At 45.7% G+C, this 20,492-nt stretch overlaps 1 protein-coding gene across 3 annotated transcripts in view; it reads right to left on the bottom strand.

Moving 5' to 3' along the window:
* RNF24 (ring finger protein 24) overlaps positions 1-20,492 on the bottom strand; it is a 226,003-nt gene that overhangs the window by 47,689 nt on the left and 157,822 nt on the right. For 2 of the 3 annotated variants that reach the window (XM_082267190.1, XM_082267191.1), the window contains exon 2: positions 2,859-3,008. In XM_082267190.1, the coding sequence (XP_082123316.1) occupies positions 2,859-3,001 (143 nt within the window). In that variant the 5' untranslated portion in view covers positions 3,002-3,008. Of the gene's footprint in view, positions 1-2,858; positions 3,009-13,924; positions 14,019-20,492 lie in introns of those variants that run through there. The other variant, XM_082267189.1, reaches the window with a different exon arrangement.

The following is a 20,492-nucleotide window of genomic DNA, read 5'->3' as shown; positions in this document are numbered from 1 at the left end:
AGCTGTAACGTGAGAATTACCTACCCCGTGAGAAAAACCTACCCTCGTCATTTCCGGCCAGGAACAGCTGAGCAGCGCAGCAGTGCGCATGCTCACAGACCCGGATACCTATAGGAACAGATGAGGAGCTGTGTAGTGCGCATGCGCACTAGCATGAATTGATGAGGGTGTCCGTGAAAAAAACCTACCCACGCGGCGGGTACATTAAAACAGCTGGGCTACAATACGAGTAATCTCCGCTCCTGACCCTGTGACTTCCCTCATCTTGGCTAGTAAATATAAAAGCGGCTGGCGGGTCCGTGAATTATGTTTTCATACACCCGCCGCCGCTTTTATATTTACTTGCCGAGATGAGGGAAGTCACAGGGACAGGAGCGGAGATGACTCATATTGTAGCCCAGCTGTTTTAATGTACCCGCCGCGTTACACACACTGAGGGTGAACCGGAAGTGACGAGGGTAGGTTTTTCTCACGGGTAGGTAATTCTCACGGAACAGAAGCCTCCAAACATTTTGAATAAAGTTTATCAGGTTTTGTTGTAATATGACTCATACGAGAGGTACAGCGTCGGGTTACCCCGGAATTTGAGATTTGCCACCCCTCAATGCCCTCACCGCCATCCGGACCATATGTGGTAATGTGCCTACAATACCTGTTTTTAATACATGTCCAATAAATTGTTATTACCTATGGACCGCTGCCTGCTGATCTTCCTTTGATACCACATTGTCATTCCTGTGTGCTGTCCAATTTTGTTGCTTACCAATAGCATCCTACACAGCAGTTGTGGGGCCTGGGGTAGGAGGTGGGGGGGGGGGGGGCTGTTATAATGGTACTAAGAGCAAAAATTTCATATATGAGATTGTGAGATACAGAGGACACTGCAGTTGGCTGGAAATTTAGAGTTAAATGTTTATTCCCTGCACTGTTGCCCCTCGCTTTCCTGATGTCTGTCCGTAGCACTGGTCCTTAGTATTGTACTGACCATGCTGACAGCTCTCTTGCTACATGTTCTAGATATAGGGATACTTAAAGTAGAAGTATAATACTTAGCTTAAGCTTGCTCCCACACCCATTTTATGCCCCATACTAACTATACTGTAAAGGAAAGCGGTCTATTCTTACCCATTCCCTGGGTGCTCAGGTCCGGTCACTTGATCTCCCCAATGGCCAGCTTCAGCGAAGAGGAGAGATTGCCGACAATGGCTCCAATGCCTATGCAGTGACATCACCCTTGGCTTACTATGGGGCAGCCATTGCTGGCTGTCTGTTCTCTCCCCTGAAGCTGGTGCTGGGAGTCAATTGGGTGACCAGACTGGAGGCCCTCAGAATAGGTAAGTATAGACATCATTCCTTACAGGGTAGTTAGAATATGCTTGGAATGAGGGGTGGAGGCAGATTTAATCTTAGATAGTATTTTACTGGACTTCTATTCAGATCAATGATGGTCTGTGGGGGGGCATTCAAATTTTGCTATGGAGTTCAACCCCAGGCAGTCATTGAGCAGATATGTCACTGCACTTTCTGACATACAGACTGCAGTAACAATAGACAACTATGACTCTAATACAGCGTGGCTCAGAGATACACTATATTGTCAAAAGTATTGGAACACCTGCCTTTACACGCACATGAAGTTTAATGGCATTTCAGTCTTAGTCCGTAGGGTTCAATATTGAGTTGGCCCAACCTTTGCAGCTATAACAGCTGGATGAGAAGGCCTGGCTCACAGTCTCCGCTGTAATTCATCCCAAAGGTGTTCTATGGGTAGAGGTCAGGACTCTGTGCAGGCCAGTCAAGTTCCTCCACCCCAAACTTGCTCATCCATGTCTTTTTTTACCTTGGTTTGTGCACTGGTGCGCAGTCATGTTGGACCAGGAAGGGGCCATCCCCAAACTGTTCCCACAAAGTTGGGAGCAGGAACTTTTCCAAAATGTTTAGGCATGCTGACGCCTTGAGAGTTCCCTTCACTGGAACGAAGGGCCAAGCCCAACCCCTGACAAGCAACCCCACACCATAATCCCCCCTCCACCAAATCATTTGGACCAGTGCACAAAGCAAGGTCCATAAAGACATGGAATGAGTTTGGGTGGAGGAACTTGACTGGCCTGACCTCAACCAAATAGAACACCTTTGGGATGAATTAGAGCGCAGACTGCAAGCCAGGCCTTCTCGTCCAACATCAGTGCCTGGCCTCACAATCGCTCTTTTGGAAGAATGGTTAAACATTCCCATAGACACACTCCTAAACCTTGTGGACAGCCTTCCTAGAAGAGTTGAAGCTGTTATAGTTGCAAAGGGTGGGCCAACTCAATATTGATCAAGACTGGGATGCCATTAAAGTTCATGTGCGTGTAAAGGCAGGTGTCCCAATACTGTTGACAATATAGTGTAGCTAGTTATCCAGCAAATGTCGAATGTGACAGGCTGCTGGTGTGGACTTGGAAAGGGCTTGTTTACACCTCTAGCGACAGTCAATATAGTCACAAAGCAAGGAAAATTGAGGGGGGACATCAATTCTGTCGTAAAGCAAGGAGGTCCTAAACAGGAGCAATAAGACAGATTTTTGAGACAAATTTATTATAATCTTGCAGATTGAGTCATGAGTTCTTCCCTCTTTGCTCTAGTGGCACTAAGAATAAAATCTGCCCCTAACAATGCTTTGATTAAACGTCTGTTTCGAATGAAAGGAGAAGAATTCAAACAGCGAAAAAGCCAAAAATATAAAAAAACGCACTGCAGCATGATAAGAATGCACTGTAGCGTATTGCTCTGTAAATGTTAACACCGGCACATATGCGTTGTGTCTATGGTGCGAATGATCCCTAAGAGATAAGCAGGCTTTGTCTGAGACGTACCGGATTAGATAGCAGCAGAAGAGCAGGCTCAGGATGAAGACGAATATCGCCGTGCCAAACACCACAATGTAGATGTTGAGGGGGAGGTTCTGGAACCCAATATTAGGCATTCTGAAGCTGTAGTGCTGGAAGTCTGGGCTCATGGATTGGCTGAAAAAGAAAACCAATACATTAATAGAAATATAGCACATATTGCTCAGTAAAGTACAAGTCTCTTAACATTACCTAGATAATCAATACTTTCTGACGCACTACCATCTTGCCTCTTCCATCAGCTTAACATGTACCCATCATTAAAATAGAATACCAAAAGATTACGTATCCCCATTTCCAGGTCCCATTAGTATTTAGTTAAAGATGCCGTTGGACAGGTGTAAAGTGCTTCTGCTAAGCTTAGCTGAAGACCAGGCAATGATAACGACTGCTACTTAACATGAGAATTGTAGGTGTTCCTACAAACAAAGCCTACAGACGTCCATCCCATGCCTACTACTATGACCACATTGCGTTCTTTGGTGCATCTTAAACCTTGGGAGCCTTATGCCCCGTACACACGCATCGATTATTGGCCGGGAATTTTCGGCCAACGTCCGATCGGCCGTTTTTCGGCTTGTTAGTATGATGCTTCCGACAACCGACTCCGACTTTTCGGCCGAAAAATATCTGGTGTGCAAGCTATAAAATTTTTGTTGGCCAACAACACAACGGCCGATTTTCCGTCAATCAGTACAGATTTCGGCAGACAAAAATCTGATGAGCAAGACTGGGCATGCTCAGAGAAGAAAAAACACACGGAAAGTAAACCAGCACATGACATCACTTCTGAAGTAGATTTTTGTTGGCCGAGAAAATTCGTGTGCAGTCTAGGCACGTTCCAACCAACAAAACACCACTCTGGACAGAAGTCGGGCGGTCGGTCGGCCGATAATCGTTGCGTGTGTACGAGGCATTACTTTTTCTATAATGCCATGCCTCAAAGATGTACCAAAGCTGCATTAGCCACTCGGTGGAGTGTTTCCAGGGTCTTCTATGTGAGACTGCTTAACATTAAAATTGTGGGTGTTCCGTAAGAGCCTTCAGAAGTCCATCCCATGCCTACTACCAAGACCACATTGTGATCTTTGGTGCATCCTAAACCTTGGAGCAGCATTAGCCACAGCGGAGTGTTTCCAGAGTCTGCCGTAGGAGGCTGCAGTTGGGGTTTTAAAAACCCACACACCAATCTAGACAAGAGGCAATTAACTTTCCAGGAAGTCTTTGGAGTGTGGACTGAAACTGGAGAACCGAAGTGCTAACCACCAAGACACAGTATGCTGCCTTAGGCTACATTCACACCTGAGCGTAGCGTTTTTCGCGCGTTTTTTACCGCGATTTTACCGCGATTTTTGCGGCGTTTTTTACCGCGATTTTACCGCGATTTTTACCGCGATTTTTGTGCAGGCGTTTTTAGATTGAATAGAGATCAATGGAAAACGCCTGTAATCTGCCCAAAAAGAAGCTCATGTACTTTTTTGAGCGTTGGGCGTTTTGTATACAGCTTCAAAACGCTCAGATGTGAACAGGGGCCATTGAAATGAATAGGATCTGTCTTGTTGGGCGTTTTGAGAGCTGATCCTAGAGCAGAAAAACGCCCCAAAAACGCCCCAAAACGCCTAGATGTGAACGGAGCCTTACAGAAAGCCTATGTTTCCAATTAGAAACACCCTCTATGGTGGGCTTGCAGCAAGGTTAGAAGAGTAGAAAGACAATTCCTGTACAGAACAAGTAAGCAGGAAGCTGGGACTGGATCTGTAATGAACAAACTTGTTCTGCAATGTGGACATACCTAAAAAAAAGTCGCATCTGCTCACTACAGCCATCCAAGGTTTTAAGGGTCTCCCGTAAGAAACCACTTGGTCTTCTCTTGAAAGGTTAACATTGGGGGTTGGAGATAGTAACATGTTTCATATATTTTTAAAAGGATCACAAAACACACCATCACTTTTAAATTTATTAATGCTCAGACTAGTTTTATCTACGATGGAAGAATAATTGTTTTCCTGTCACGGACCAGTAGAGACCAGTCCTTTCTCAAACTCCGTCGTACACAAAGATTTGCTAGGAGACACCCTTTTCTTTGGACTCGGGAGAGCCATGCCTGTCACCACATTCCACCCTCCAAGCTTTGCTTAATTTCTCCGAATTTCATTTCCTACGTTACACCCATCCAGGTGGCTGGAAAATTCCATCACAGACAAAAGGGAAACGATTACCAGGCCTGGAGCACAAAGCAATTCTCCCAGGCCGGCTTCTCCAGAACCGCGTTCTTTTAAGTTGCTGGAAATCTGCTTTCGTCTCAGACGTGTAAAATGAACCCAAATGGCAAAGTAAAAGCGTATGTCCAGGCAGAACTTTTCTTTTTAGTCTAAGGCTCCATGTACACGGGACGTTGTTAAAAGTCCCTTTGAATGCTGGAATTTTTAGGACGTTTGAAACGTCCTTTAGGTCGCCTTTGCACCCGCGTTTAGCGGGCGTTTGCGTTTAGAACCGTTCCTAGAGGTCAAAAAAATTATTCCCCTTTAAAATGGAAAAACGCGAATGCTAAACGCGGGTCATCGCGTTCGGTCGTGTTTTTGAGTTTGAAACGCCGGGAAACACACGTTCGAACGCAAATAATTGCGTTCCAAAAAATGTCCCTGAACTCAACTGCCTGCAAACGACTGTAAACGACCCTGTGTACATGGACAGATAAGATAACATGTAGGTGGGTTCAGGGGCTTCTGAAAAAAACGCCCAACTGCTCCTAAACGGCCATTTACAACGTCCCGTGTACATGGAGCCTTAGATAGATTGGGGAAGCATGTAGGATGTTACTGCTAACTGGGACACTCTTAGAAAATTTTCGCTTATTGTTTGCCCTCTCTGTATTGGTCACCATTATTTTCAGGGCTAGAACTGGATGGAAAATCCACAATTACTATTACTATTGTCCCTCCTATCCTTTTCAGCTAAAGTGGGGTACACACTGGTAGAAAATCTGCTGAAAATTCCCGTCCGAGGTAAAAATCATACGATTTTCGGCTAGTGTGTACACAACTTTCAGCAGCCGATGCCAACTTTTTCAACGAAAAAAAACGGAGGGACAAACACCAAGATTTTTATCGTCCATCCCCAGATGACCAATTTTCGTCTAATGTGTATGCAGTACGTCTGTGAAAAATTGGATACAAAAGACTGCGCATGATCTGAAGTTGCTGACAACCCGGATGTCTAGGAACAAAGGTCCCAAAAAAACAAAAAAAAAAAATCGGACGAGAAATTTCGTGAACATTTATGCACTGTCAACTAAAAACGGTTATGAACACTGAGCAAGAGAGAGAAAAATCGGAGGATATTTCGTCCGATTTACGTCAAGTGTGTACGGGCCTTAAGGAAGCGGTCATCTTGGCCTCTGTTTAATTTGCAACTGCCATGATGCTGCACATGTGATCAGTTATGACACCAGACATTGGATGGTTTGACAGTTTGGCTGAGAGCACAACCAATGTGACACTTACATTCCTGTAACTGTTTTTTAAAACTGTTAAATCAATGAGTTTAGTTCTGCCTTAAGCCTGGGTTCACATCTGTGTGGGTTGTTCTCGCTGTGGGTCCGAACCTGTTCCTGCAACCGCAACCACCTGCACAGATATACGTGCTGGATGCGTGCAGGTGCCAATGATCCTAATGGCACGCCGCACCCACTGGAAATGGCACCGGCACTGGGAGCTGCACTGCACTTACTGTTCCCCCACAGGCTGCAATTACTGAAATGCCATAGGGACCTTTTCACTGCCTTTCAGGAGGCATGGCAGCCAATTCAAATAAATAGGCAGTCGTTCTGGCACAAAAGGCGGCTCGCATCGCATAGGTGTGAACCTAGGCTAAGAAACCTGAACAGTCTCTCCATATGACTGGATGCAGGCGCTATTCAGCTGACAGTTTTCCAACTGGCTTCAACTATCAACTAAACAATCGTCTTTTGTCCAATGGAGTGGTGCCCTCAGGGCCATACACTGCTCAAATTTTCTCAGAGCCAGCAAGAATTGGCTGAGGAGAGTGTGGCCAGAAACTGGGCCAGTTCAGCATGGACCGACCAATTTTTGATCAGTGTGTGGCTGTCCCTGCCAAATCGGCGCAGCTTCAGCCAAATTGGCGCAATGTATTCTGACAGCATTGGGTCCCACTGTCAGAAAACAAAGTCCCGAGGGGGGGGGGGGTATGATTCTTTCATGCAACTCACTCATATGGATGGAGGAATCTGTGTCCTCTTATGTAGCCCATACATTAGTAATTTTTTTCGGTCAACTAGCAAAAAAAAAATGGCCCAATTCCCACGTTCACACATTTGATGTGGATGGGGGAATCTTTCCCTCTGAGTTATTGTATTCTGACAGCGGGGAGACACTGTACTAAAATACACTGATCAGAGCCACTGGCACCGATCATTCAGGAAAAACTGGACAGGCTGGTCATACAGAAGTCAATTGGTAGATCAACTTCTGTACAACCAGCCTGACCAAACATGGATCAAAATTCAGCCAGTCCATGGTGAACCGGACAAATTTCCATCCATGTCCAAGAAAGCCTACTGGTCAGCTTTAGGTGTTGGCTTTACATACACTTTGTTGCTGTGGTGCCTTGAAGACCATTGTAGATTCTGCACAACTTTTGTCATCTACAATGAACTTCCCCTCCCCGATCAGCTGGGCTCACCTCTGTTTACATACACACATTGTCCTGCTTTCACTTTCCCTCTTTACACCCTCAGTAATCTTATCACAGGAAGATACAGCCAACCCTGCTGGCACAACACTTGTGCTAATAGATGGGCATCTTAATCTCTGCAAACACCATTTAATAAAGAAAGCAAAGCAACCGCCCAGGCAGGAGGCAGGAAATACCGCTGTTTCCATCCTGGAGAGATGGAGTTTAAAAGACACAATCACCTTTCACAACAATGTAGTAAATGAACCCACGTTAATGAGAAAATCAATGGAAAATATGCATTTATTACATTTTTTTTTTTTTGCACTGAAGCATGCAGAGCATTGAGATCACGATCAGTGCATCAAAGGTGCAATACACAGGCTCCTTCATGGTTTGCCTACTGGCCCCAGGTCTGTGTTCTGTTGTGGGGCTGGTAAGAGCCCCATAGGTTTGCCTCCGGGCCCCAGGACCTTCTGTTATGGGGCTGGTAAGAGCCCCATAAGTTTGCCTCCTGGCCCCAGGACCTTCTGTTATGGAGCTGGTAAGAGCCCCATAGGTTTGTCTACTGGCCCCAGGTCTATGTTCTGTTATGGGGCTGGTAAGAGCCCCATAAGTTTGCCTCCTGGCCCCAGGACCTTCTGTTATGGGGCTGGTAAGAGCCCCATCGGTTTGCCTCCGGGCCCCAGGACCTTCTGTTATGGGGCTGGTTAGAGCCCCATAGGTTTGCCTCCTGGCCCCAGGACCTTCTGTTATGGGGCTGGTTAGAGCCCCATAGGTTTGCCTCCTGGCCCCAGGACCTTCTGTTATGGGGCTGGCTAGAGCCCCATAGGTTTGCCTCCTGGCCCCAGGACCTTCTGTTATGGGGCTGGTAAGAGCCCCATAGGTTTGCCTCCTGGCCCCAGGACCTTCTGTTATGGGGCTGGTAAGAGCCCCATAGGTTTGCCTACTGGCCCCAGGATCTTCTGTTATGGGGCTGGTAAGAGCCCCATAGGTTTGCCTCTGGGCCCCAGGACCTTCTGTTATGGGGCTGGTTAGAGTCCCATAGGTTTTGCCTCCGGGCCCCAGGACCTTCTGTTGTGGGGCTGGTAAGAGCCCAATAGGTTTGCCTCCGGGCCCCAGGACCTTCTGTTATGGGGCTGGTAAGAGCCCCATAGGTTTGCCTACTGGCCCCAGGTCTGTGTTCTGTTATGGGGCTGGTAAGAGCCCCATAAGTTTGCCTCCCGGCCCCAGGACCTTCTGTTATGGGGCTGGTAAGAACCCCATAGGTTTGCCTACTGGCCCCAGGACCTTCTGTTATGGAGCTGGTAAGAACCCCGTAGGTTTGCCTACTGGCCCCAGGACCTTCTGTTATGGGGCTGGTAAGAGCCCCATAAGTTTGCCTCCTGGCCCCAGGACCTTCTGTTATGGGGCTGGTAAGAACCCCATAGGTTTGCCTCCTGGCCCCAGGACCTTCTGTTATGGGGCTGGCAAAGAGCCCCATTGGTTTGCCTCCTGGCCCCAGGACCTTCTGTTATGGGGCTGGTAAGAGTAAACAAACTACAAGTATGGAGACATCACCACATTTGTGGCAAGCGTGATCAGTCCCTCTGCCACGGTGTCTGATGGGACTTGTAGTCTTCCTATTCACGGATATCTATGAATTGATGATGCAGCTGTGGGGGGGGGGGGCCACACACAGCTGCGCTTACATCAAATAACAGAATGCTCCAGAGAGAAGCACCCCATTGATTTAGGTAAGGGAGTGCTTTGAGGGTGGGGATTGGGGCAATGTGATAGGGTTACCACCTCATCCCTTTAAACCTGAACACATTAATTGCACAGGTTATATGGCTGATTAAGGTGATAACAGAACTCATTGGTGCCTTATCTGCAATAAATTAGCCTCAGAACCTGTGCAATTCATAGCCGTTCGGGTTTAAAGGGATGAGGTGGCAACCCTACAATGAGACCATATTTCACATTACATCTTAAATATTGGGGTAACATGAAAAACGGTTCCAAAGATGGTACTACAAGACTAGGATATAGACATTAAAGCAGAGTACACAGCTTTACATACTCACGGTACCATATCTCCACTGGTAGAGATCTCCCATTAGTGGCTACCTGCATATCACTGCAATCACGAAAGTGCTGCCATAACATTCCAGGCACATGGAAAGCCGACTAAAGTCATTCGATCATACCTGACCAGTAGGCTTTCTTGGACAAGGTAACAGTAAGGGCTCAGTCACACAGTGGTAAAAATAGGCAGTTGAGCCGAGGTTTTATACAACCACCCCCCCCCCCCCCTCCTCAATTTCCCTTCCTAAGCTGCAAAGGCAGCCGGATGGGTTGTACACATGACACAGACACAATGCTTTGCTTCATGGCCACAGCCAAAATAAGACCCCCTGTTGCATTCAGGGGGCAGTACTGTCACCAAATGAATAGGGCTGTGCCGCAACCAACCTGCAATAGCATGCAAAGGGAGTCACTCATACACAAGATTAGAGTACATGATTATCAGGATCCACCTCCTTGCATGCTTTATGAAGGAGTTCCTTAACTAATGACTGTACAGTTTTAGCCTTTTAATGATAACTTTGAACGCATGATCAAAGAGTCATCCATAGCAATCAAAAATGAATGGTTCACGTGTCTTAATTGTGCAATTCTGGCCTTTTATGCAAATTTTGCACAGAAATCCCTATCTATGGGCAGTTCCAACTATTAGGGGTGACTGACTGATCATGCAATCAGCTATCTTATCTGATCTCTGCATGGAAATCAGAGTTACTCAATCATCCACATTGAATGCTTCCTAATGATCCATCCGTCTGTGCAAATTTAGCTCTCTTATCTGATTTCTGCAGAGTCACTCCTGACAATTGGAATGGCACATATTGAAAGTTTAATGTATGGATTCTTAATGGATATCTTTACAACGTTAGTTCTCTTATCTGATCTCTGCATGCAGAGAGAATAAAACTGGATACCCTGGCAGAAGTTCTTTTTTTAAATATTTTTTTTTTTCAAAGAAAATTTTATTCAATCTTCCAGTGGCTAGTGGTGTCAAATCAGTGTTCTTCTTCAACCACAGTGATGCGAAAATTTGAAAGAGCAGGATGACATTTTTTTTTCTCAAACTACTAATGGTGTACAATATGTGGTTTTTGTTCAATATTGCTCCAAAATCGAATGTTAAAAGCAAACAAAACTTTGAATACTTTCAAACGTTTGTCAAGCTGTTAAATGTACTGAGAATTTTCCTACAAATTATTTTTTTTTTTTTTTGTACAAATTTTCATTAGAAAATCTACTAGTGTACAGCCAGCTTTAAACTTAGCAATCAGAATCACTCACATTGAAAGGTTCATGTTAGGATTTCTTAGCACTTATCTGAGACTCGCTCATGAAAATCGGAATTGCCCTCATTGAAAATTTCATGTAGGTACTTCCTAATAGGGATCGACAAATATCGTTATTTTAGGGCAGACAGCCAATATTAGATGCCGATATTCTGTACATTTGAAGTTTTTATTTTTACACTGTCCTTTTAAAAAAAAATTTTTTATCACTTTTTTTGCTGTCACAAGGAATGTAAACATCCCTTGTGAGAGTAATAGGCAGTGACAGGTACTCTTTATGGAGGGATCTGGGGTCTGTAAGACCCCAAATCCCTCCTCTGCACTTAAAAACATTATAAACACCAGGTTTGGCTGTTTTGAATACAGTCTTTTTTTAAAATCTGGCACCATTAAGGCTCCAGTAACCTGAAGTGATGTCATGACATGGCTTCCAGGTTACTGCATCAGAGACACGATCAGAGCCAATTTTGGCTTTGTTTGGGTCTTCGGCCAGCCGGAGGATGTGCCAGCCCAGCTCCCAGTGGGGTTGGGAGACCCAGGTAGAGTGGTGGAAGGTGGACGGAGGAGGGGGGGGGGGAATATCCCCTCCCGCTGCTTGTAATAACAGCCGCATCAGTTGCTATTTAAAAAAAGCTGACCATCGGCTCTAAAGAACTATACAGGGGTGATGCCTGTAGCTGCAGGCATCACTCCGGTACAACCACTTGAAGCAATATCGGTAATGCCCTGTACACACGTACCGATTGTCGGCCGTAAATATTTACGGCCGACGACCGATCGGCCGATTGTAGGCTTGTTAGTATGATGCTTCCGACAGACGACAGCGCATTTTCGGCCGAACAGAATCTGTCGTGCAAGCATTAAAATTTTTGTTGGCCAACACCAGAACGGCCGATTGTTCGCCAGTCAGTACAGATTTCGGCCGACAGACAGCAGATTAGGAAGACTGGGCATGCTCAGAAAAGAAAAAAGACAAGGAAAGTTAACCATCACATGACATCACTTCTGCAGTCGGCTGTTGTTGGCCGACAAAATTCGTGTGCAGTCTTTTGCAGTTTTCAACAGACACGACAGCCCTGGACAAAAGACGGCCGATCGTTCGGCCGACGATCAGTACGTGTGTACAGGGCTTTAGCAAATCAGAATCACTCACATTGAAATGTTCATGTAAGGATTTCTTAGCTCTTATCTAAAACTCGCTCATGAAAATCTGAATTGCCCTTATTGAAAGTTTCATGTAGGTACTTCCTAATAGGGATCGACAAATATCGTTATTTTAGGGCTGATACTAATTTTCGGCCACCCTTCAAGGCTGATAGCCGATATTCTGTAGATATTCTGTACAAAGTTTTTATTTTTACGTTGTCCTCTAAATTTTATTTTTCGATCACTTTTTTTGCTTTCACAAGGAATGTAAATAAGCAGTGACAGGTACTCTTTAATGGAGAGATCTGGGGTCTGTAAGACCCCCAAACCCCTCCTCTGCACTTAAAAACATTATAAACACCAGGTTTGGCTGTTTTGAATACAGTCTTTTTTAAAATCTGGCACCTTTAAGGCTCCAGTAACCGGAAGTGATGTCATTTTTTTTTTTGTTTAATAAGTTTTTATTAATAAGTTTTTAACCAGAAAAAACATGAGAACATAGAGACATATAAAATCAACCAGAAAGTGATGTCATGACATGGCTTCCAGGTTACTGCATCAGAGACACGATCAGAGCCAATTTTGGCTTTGTTTGGGTCTTCGGCCAGCCGGAGGATGTGCCAGCTGATTGCTCTGCCTTCCCAGTGGGGTTGGGAGACCCAGGTGGAGTGGTGGAAGGTAGACAGAGGAGGGGGGGGGGGGGGACATCCCCTCCCGCTGCTTGTAATAACAGCCGCATCAGTTGTTATTTTAAAAAAGCTGACCGTCGGCTCTAAGAAACTATACCGGGGTGACGCCTGTAGCTGCAGGCATCACTCCGGTACAACCACTTGAAGCAATATCGGTAAGTTTGTAACCGATACTTCAAAAAAAGTGAATATCGGCCCCAGATAATCGATTGATCCCTACTTCCTGACGGTCATCTTTGCAATTACAGCTCTACTGTGAGCATGGTCAGAGGGTCACCCATAGTGATCATAGCCCATGTTGAAAGTTTCATGTAGGGATTCTTAGCAATCATCTTTGCAATTATAACCATCTGATCTCTCTATACATGGTATGAGAATCGCACATTGATCGCAATCTGCCCATAATGAAAGTGTCATATAGGTTTTCAATAACGATTGCCTTTGCAATTATAACCATCTGATCTCTCTATATATGATATGAAAATCGCACATAGTGATCGCAATCTGCCCATAATGAAAGTGTCATATAGGTATTCCATAACGATTGCCTTTGCAATTATAACCGCATTTGATCTGATGCATGCATGGTCATAGACAGCATGGTCAATAGTGATGGAAACTGCCCACATTGAAAGCTTTATGTAGGGATTCTAAGCAATCACTTTGCAATTACAGCCACCTGATGGCTGCATACATGGTATGAGAAATTCCCACATTGAAAGTTTCAAGTAGGTATTTCATACCAATCATCTTTGCAATTATATCACCTGATCTCATGCAGGCATGGTCGCCCATAGTGATGAAAATCGCCCATTATATTTATCACATACAGGTTATATAGCGATCAGATATGCAATTTTAGCCCTTTAAAAACGTCTTCATTTTTTGCTAAACAGCAGAATACAAACACACATCAAACGTCGCTTTTTTGACGCCAACGCCGTAATAAACAGTTATGCAAACTAAAATAAAACACTTTCACTTTCAAGCCAAAAAAAACAGAAACCATTAAAAAAAAAAAAAAGTCATGGCTCTGGAAATTCCCCGTCTCCCCTTCAAAAATACTTGACGGGGCTCCAAGATTCCAGGCTTTCTTAATGTTCCATAGAAGAATGTTCCAATTGTCTGTAAGAGGGGGGAGAATGGAACTTACCCAGCACCACTGCCATTGTACTTGTGCAGTTGGATGTGTATGGGAGGAAAGAACTGCATTGTGGAGCACGGAGAGAGATGTAGAGGCTGCTGCAGCTGCCAGATCTGTTTACAAAGGACCTGGGCTATGAGCCAGTCCTTTATGAGTCACCGACCAGGAGGGGGAGGAGACAAGGGTCACATGGTCATGGTAAATAAAGTGGGTGCTTTCTGTAAAAGCCAGTCACAGGAAGTCTTGTGGAGTTGTGTCACCGGGAGAGCAATGTTGTAGTCGTGTCATTCAGCAGCAAGCTAATCTGATGTCTGATGTGTCACCGGCTTCATACCCCACCCAGCTATAAAGGGATGAGAGTTCATTCCTGGCAGGTGACAGCTTGCACCCTCCAGAGTCTAAATCCTGCTAATGCTGGGACCCTCCATAGCCGGATTAGAGCACCTACAAGCCTTGGCACATCTGACAAATTTAAAGCGTAACTCCACTTTTGTTGAGAAAAAACATTCCCCCCTCTGGATGATCTCTGTACATTACAAGGATTTTAACAAACTTTGTTGCAGATTCCTATCTTTTGTTATACTGAAGAAATCCCTGTTTGTTCCCCTTTGCCTCTGTGCTGAGTGGGTCTAATGGGATTGGTTACATAATTAAAAATCAGCTGTGGCAGCTGCAGGGCTCTAATGAGGAAAGCTACTGGGTCTGCATCCCTTTAGATGTGTTCCTATTGGGAGTATCTCATCAAAAATGACATTTTTGTTGCAGGGGATGCCAGAAATCTGACTTGCATCTTAGGCAGACTTCTGGGAAAATTGGTGAGCCAATCACACAAACAGGAAATGATGTTTCTGGGGTGTGTGAGACAGGAGGCATGGAGGCAAGAGGTGATGGAAACTGGAGGGAAGGAGGCAGGGGGTGATGGAGCCTGGAGGAGATGGAGAAGGGAGGGATGGAGACAAGAGGGATGGAGACTGGAGGTGATGGAGACTGGAGGGATGGAGGCAGTGGGTGATGGAGACTGGAGGTGATGGAGACCAGAGGGATGGAGTCTAGAGGGATGGAGACTGGAGTTGATGGAGACTGGAAGGATGGAGGCAGGGGGTGATGGAGGCTAGAGAGATGGAGACTTGAGGGATGGAGGCAGGGGGTGATGGAGACTGGAGGTGATGGAGACTGGAGGGATGGAGGCAGGGGGTGATGGAGACTGGAGGGATGGAAGCGATGGAGACTAGATGGATGGAGACTGGAGGTGATGGAGACTAGAGGGATGGAGACTGGAGGTGATGGAGACTAGAGGGATGGAGACTGGAGGTGATGGAGACTAGAGGGATGGAGACTGGAGGTGATGGAGACTAGAGGGATGGAGACTGGAGGTGATGGAGACTGGAGGGATGGAGACTAGAGGGATGGAGACTGGAGGTGATGGAGACTGGAGGGATGGAGGCAGGGGGTGACGGAGACTGGAGGTGATGGAGACCAGAGGGATGGAGACTAGCTGCTTGTGGGAGAGGAGAGTAGGGAAGCTGGCAATGCTGCAGGGGAGAGGGGCAAACAGGGAGGCCCGGACAGCAGGGGGGTGGGAACGCAGATACCAATCCCCCTGCAGTACAGCTAGAGGAAGAAAAAGGAGGAGAAGCCGGCAGAGCTGAAGGGGGAGCCACAAGAGTTGGCAATAAAGCAGTACAGTAGGCACACTTGCTCGGCAGGTGCCTGGGGCCCCCCTTTTGAACTAATGGGGCATGGGCCCGGTACAGGAGGGTTGGCTGTACTGCCTTATCTGCGGCCCTGCTCAGAGGACCGATGCAGCCTCCACCTAGGCGAGTGAAAATGTTTTTTTTTCTTTCCATCCCAAACTCTCTAATTTTTAGCTTTGGGCAGTGTTTGATTTAAAAAAGAAACAATAATTCTATCATTGAGACCGAGACACAAGATGGCAATTTCAAGTGGAACATGCATTCGACTAAAGGCCCGTACACACGTACCGATCATCGGCATACAAACGTCGGTGGACGAAGGATCTGCCGATTGTACGCGTGTTAGTATGGTGCCTCCGACAGATGTCTGCGCACAATCCGCGGACAAAAGTCTTTCGTGCAAACATGAAAATATTTGTATGCCGACACCAGAACGGACGATTGTTCGCCTGTCAGTACACAATTCGGCCGACAGACCGCAGATTTGCAAGACTGGGCATGCTCAGAAAATAGAAAACACAGGGAAAGTTAACCATTACATGACATCACTTCTGCAGTCGGCGGACAAAATTCTTGTGCTGTCCTTGTGCTGTCTTTGCACTTTTCAGCAGACACCGACATCCCGGGGAGAAAAGAGGAACATTTGTAAGCCGACCATCGGTACGTGTGTACGGGGCTTAAGGCTTTGTTTACAAGGGGCGTACCTAAGGGCACATCTGTTGAAAAGGCCGTCTTTGCCCGCACAAGATGCACAGGGGTTCCATGCATCCGTGTACAGGCAGTCCCATCCATGTCAGACACATGGACATTTGACATCCGCGCAGGTACTGTTGGGTGCGTGTCCCCATACTCACACTATCTGTGCTCGGGGACATGCACCCGCATGGAAGGCAAACTGGGACCAGCGGCTGAGTCCATTTAGCCACTGGGACCCAAAACACATAAATGGAACTGTCTGCATGCAGACGCAAGGGACACCTGTGCATGAAGAGCAGGCAAACACGGCCCTTGTCACTAATGTACGCCTAACTACTCCGTGTGAAGGAGGTCTAACAGGAATCATTCCAAGAAAAAAAGATCTCTTTCTCAAACTGGCCATATGCCTTATTGTTCATAAACAGAATGGATTTTTTTAACAGGCGCTTGAAGTAGCGCAGAAGAGAGGTCGTACAATCAGACTGTAACATGTGGTCAGCTTCGGGGCCTTTGACAATGAGCTTTAGGTTTACGTCAGACAGGTTTTACAGTCACAAATATGTCTATGGAATGCAGAACTTGCTTGGAACAGGTGAAATGCAGTTCAGGGGAGAGTCATCTGTACCAGTCAGTAAATTCTGGACCATCTTGGGAGCATCTCAAACTGATGCCATAGACACAAACCCGATGCCCGTTGACACAAGCCAATGCCCATTGACACAAGCCCAATGCCCGTTGACACAAGCCCTTAGGTTTTTCAACAACTACGTAACACAAAGGCCAACCAAAAGCATCCACATCCAGTTTATATTCACTCAGACAGGTCCATTAGTCATCAATAATTCTATAGTTTGTAGTAAATCTGGATTGTACAGTGTGTGTGCGGCCAACTTTAGACGAGTGTGCGGGAATTTTAGCAAAAGTGTAATTTTCGTTCTTGAGATCACCATGCAGTCATATAAAAAGAGGCTCTGAGGAAGAGGCACCGCCTCGAAACGCGTCAGCCGATCTTCTGGACTTAGACAGTGGTCTCCGACACTATGGACGTTGTCTGTCGGAGTTCATATGCTGGTTTACATCACTTGTTTGTGAGTAGACACTTTTTAATTATTCATTAATAAAAGCCTACTGAGGATAATGCGCTAGGCTGGTGCGCCCTCTTTTTTGTTTATGTTTACAGAGTCATATAAAAATTCCATATAGGTCTCCTCTACCTGGAAGCAATTATTTAAGGTCAACTAGTTACATCTGACCTGTATTTAGCAGACATATAGCTCTATCTGGCACAAAAGATTGTTACTGTGTATGGAACAATCTGCCATATGAAAGATTGCTCCCCAGTCTGATGAGCGCAGTCTTATTTTAATGCATGGCTGATGTGTCTTTGGACATATACATCAATAAAATCAATTGAGCTGGCTGTAGATATTAGATAGACTGAACCCAAGACCATATCCAGACCTTCGCGCGCGTGCACGCACACACACACTTACCAAAAGTATTGGGACGCCTGCCTTTACACACACGTGAACTTTAATGGCATCCCAGTCTTAGTCCGTAGGGTTCAATATTGAGTTGGCCCATTCTTTGCAGCTATAACAGCTTCAACTCTTCTGGGAAGGCTGTCCACAAGGTTTAGGAGTGTCTATGGGAATGTTTGACCATTCTTCCAGAAGCGCATTTGTGAGGTCAGGCACTGATGTTGGGCAAGAAGGCCTGGCTCGCAGTCTCCACTCTAATTCATCCCAAAGGGGTTCTATCGGGTTGAGGTCAGGACTCTGTGAAGGCCACTCAACTTCCTCCACCCCAAACTCGCTCACCCATGTCTTTATGGACCTTGCTTTGTGCACTGGTGCGCAGTCATGTTGTAACAGGAAGGGGCCATCCTCAAACTGTTCCCACAAAGTTGGGAGCATGAAATTGTCCAAATGTCTTGGTATGCTTAAGAGTTCCCTTCACTGAAACTAAGGGGACAACCCCAACCACTGAATATAACCCCACACCATAATCCCCCCTCCACCAAATGATTTGGACCAGTGCACAAAGCAAGGTCCATAAAGACATGGATGAGTGAGGTTGGGGTGGAGGAACTTGACTGGCCTGCACAGAGTCCTGACCTCAACCTGATAGAACACCTTTGGGATGAATAAGAGCGAAGACTGTGAGCCAGGCCTTCTCATTCGTGCCTGATCTCTCAAAAGCATTTCTGGAAGAATGGTTAAACATTCCCATAGACCTAAACCTTGTGGACAGCCTTCCCAGAAGGGTTGAAGCTATTAATAGCTGCAAAGGGCGGGCCAACTCAATATTGAACACTATTGACTAAGACTGGGATGCCATTAAAATCCATGTGTGTGTAAAGGCAGGCGTCCCAATACTTTTGACAATATAGTTTATGCGGTAACATGTATTATGATAAGGCAGTACATTCATTTTGAATGTTAAACAGCTGCACTTTTTCTTTTTTCAGCGCAACACGGTACACATTTCTGTATTAGGGCTTTTTTCACACTTTTTGGCCACGGGCGGTAAAAACAGGTGACTGAGCTGCTGTTTTACTGCCCCCTGGCATGATAGGTCTGTACACATGCAGCAGCCGCGATGCTTTGCTTGGCAGCAGCTTTACTCAGGCTGCAGAGTTTGACAGGTAGCAGCACCGGTCAAACCTTCCCATTGAATTCAAAGAGGACGCATTACCCCATGAGCCAAGCACTTGGCTCACAGTTGGGGGTGCAGTACTGCAATGTAAAACTGCTTTTTGGCAAAATAAAAAAAAATAAATAAAAGATTTCCGGAGACAGCAGTAGTTGCCTCCTGAACGCCTACCAACCGCTGGTATACAGCCTCTGTGAAAAGCAATCTATGATAATCTGCGTGGATGTGCCCTTTAAAATAAACAGTTTAGCTGGGCAGTTTTCAGGTTACCGCGACCCAAAGGTGTTAAATCCGGCCTAAAAATAGCAATTATTTCCTTATGCAAATACATTTTGTGTTGTCTGTTCTGTCTTATGACAGGCCACTATTGTTCAGAATCAAAACCCAAAGTGTTGACATAACGAAGGGATGACAGCTCAGTCAACCATGACTAGAAACCATGGGCCTTGTCACACATAGGGCATCGTGATGTAAAATCTGCATATATGTGTGTTGTGCTTTGGATTGAAAATAAATGGCACCACACTGCAATACAGAAATACAGAGAATGGTGGTACATGCAATGACGCAGGTGTTTTTTTTTGTTTTTTTTTTTTTGCCTTGAGGGTGATCTGCCAACCTATTCAATGATGTAGCAGTGGCACCATTCTTTCCACTAAAAGCAATGATGTGGCACTCACTATTCCTCCCACTAATACCAATGGTGGAGCACTATTCCTTCATCTAATTACAATGATTGGGCACCATTCCTCCAATTAATACCAATGATGGGGCACCAAACCTTCAACTAATACCGATGATGGGACACTATTCCTCCAAATAATGCCAATGACGGGGTACTATTCCATCAACTAATACTAATGATGGGGGACTAATTCCTGCAACTAATACCAATGATGGGACACTATTCCTCCAATACTGATGGGGCATTATTCCTTCAACTAATATCAATGATGGGGCACCATTCCCCCAACTAATACCATTGATGGGGCACTATTCCTCCAATACTATTGATGGGGCACTATTCCCCCAACTAATACCATTGATGGGGCACTATTCCTCCAATACTATTGATGGGGCACTATTCCCCCAACTAATACCATTGATGGGGCACTATTCCTCCAATACTATTGATGGGGCACTATTCCTTCAACTAATACCATTGATGGGGCACTATTCCTCCAATACTATTGATGGGGCACTATTCCTTCAACTAATATCACTGATGAGGCACCATTCCTCCACCTAATGCCAATGACGGGGCACCATTCCTCCACCTAATGACAATCATGGGGGACCATTCCTCCACCTAATACTTATGGTGAGAAACTATTCCTCCAACTAAAACCAAGGATGGGGCACTATTCTTCTAATCGATGCCAATGATGGGGCACTATTCCTTCAACTAATACTAATGGTGGGGGACTATTCCTCTAACTAATGCCAATGATGGGGTACCATTCCTCCGACTAATACTATTGATGGGGCACTATTCCTCCATCTAATATTAATGATAGGGCATTATTCCTCCA

This window comes from Pelophylax lessonae (assembly GCF_965119305.1).
Source record: "Pelophylax lessonae genome assembly, chromosome: 1".
Classification (NCBI taxonomy): Eukaryota; Metazoa; Chordata; class Amphibia; order Anura; family Ranidae; genus Pelophylax; species Pelophylax lessonae.
Note: the sequence above shows the minus strand (reverse complement) of the source record. Positions and strands in the feature narration are given on the sequence as shown.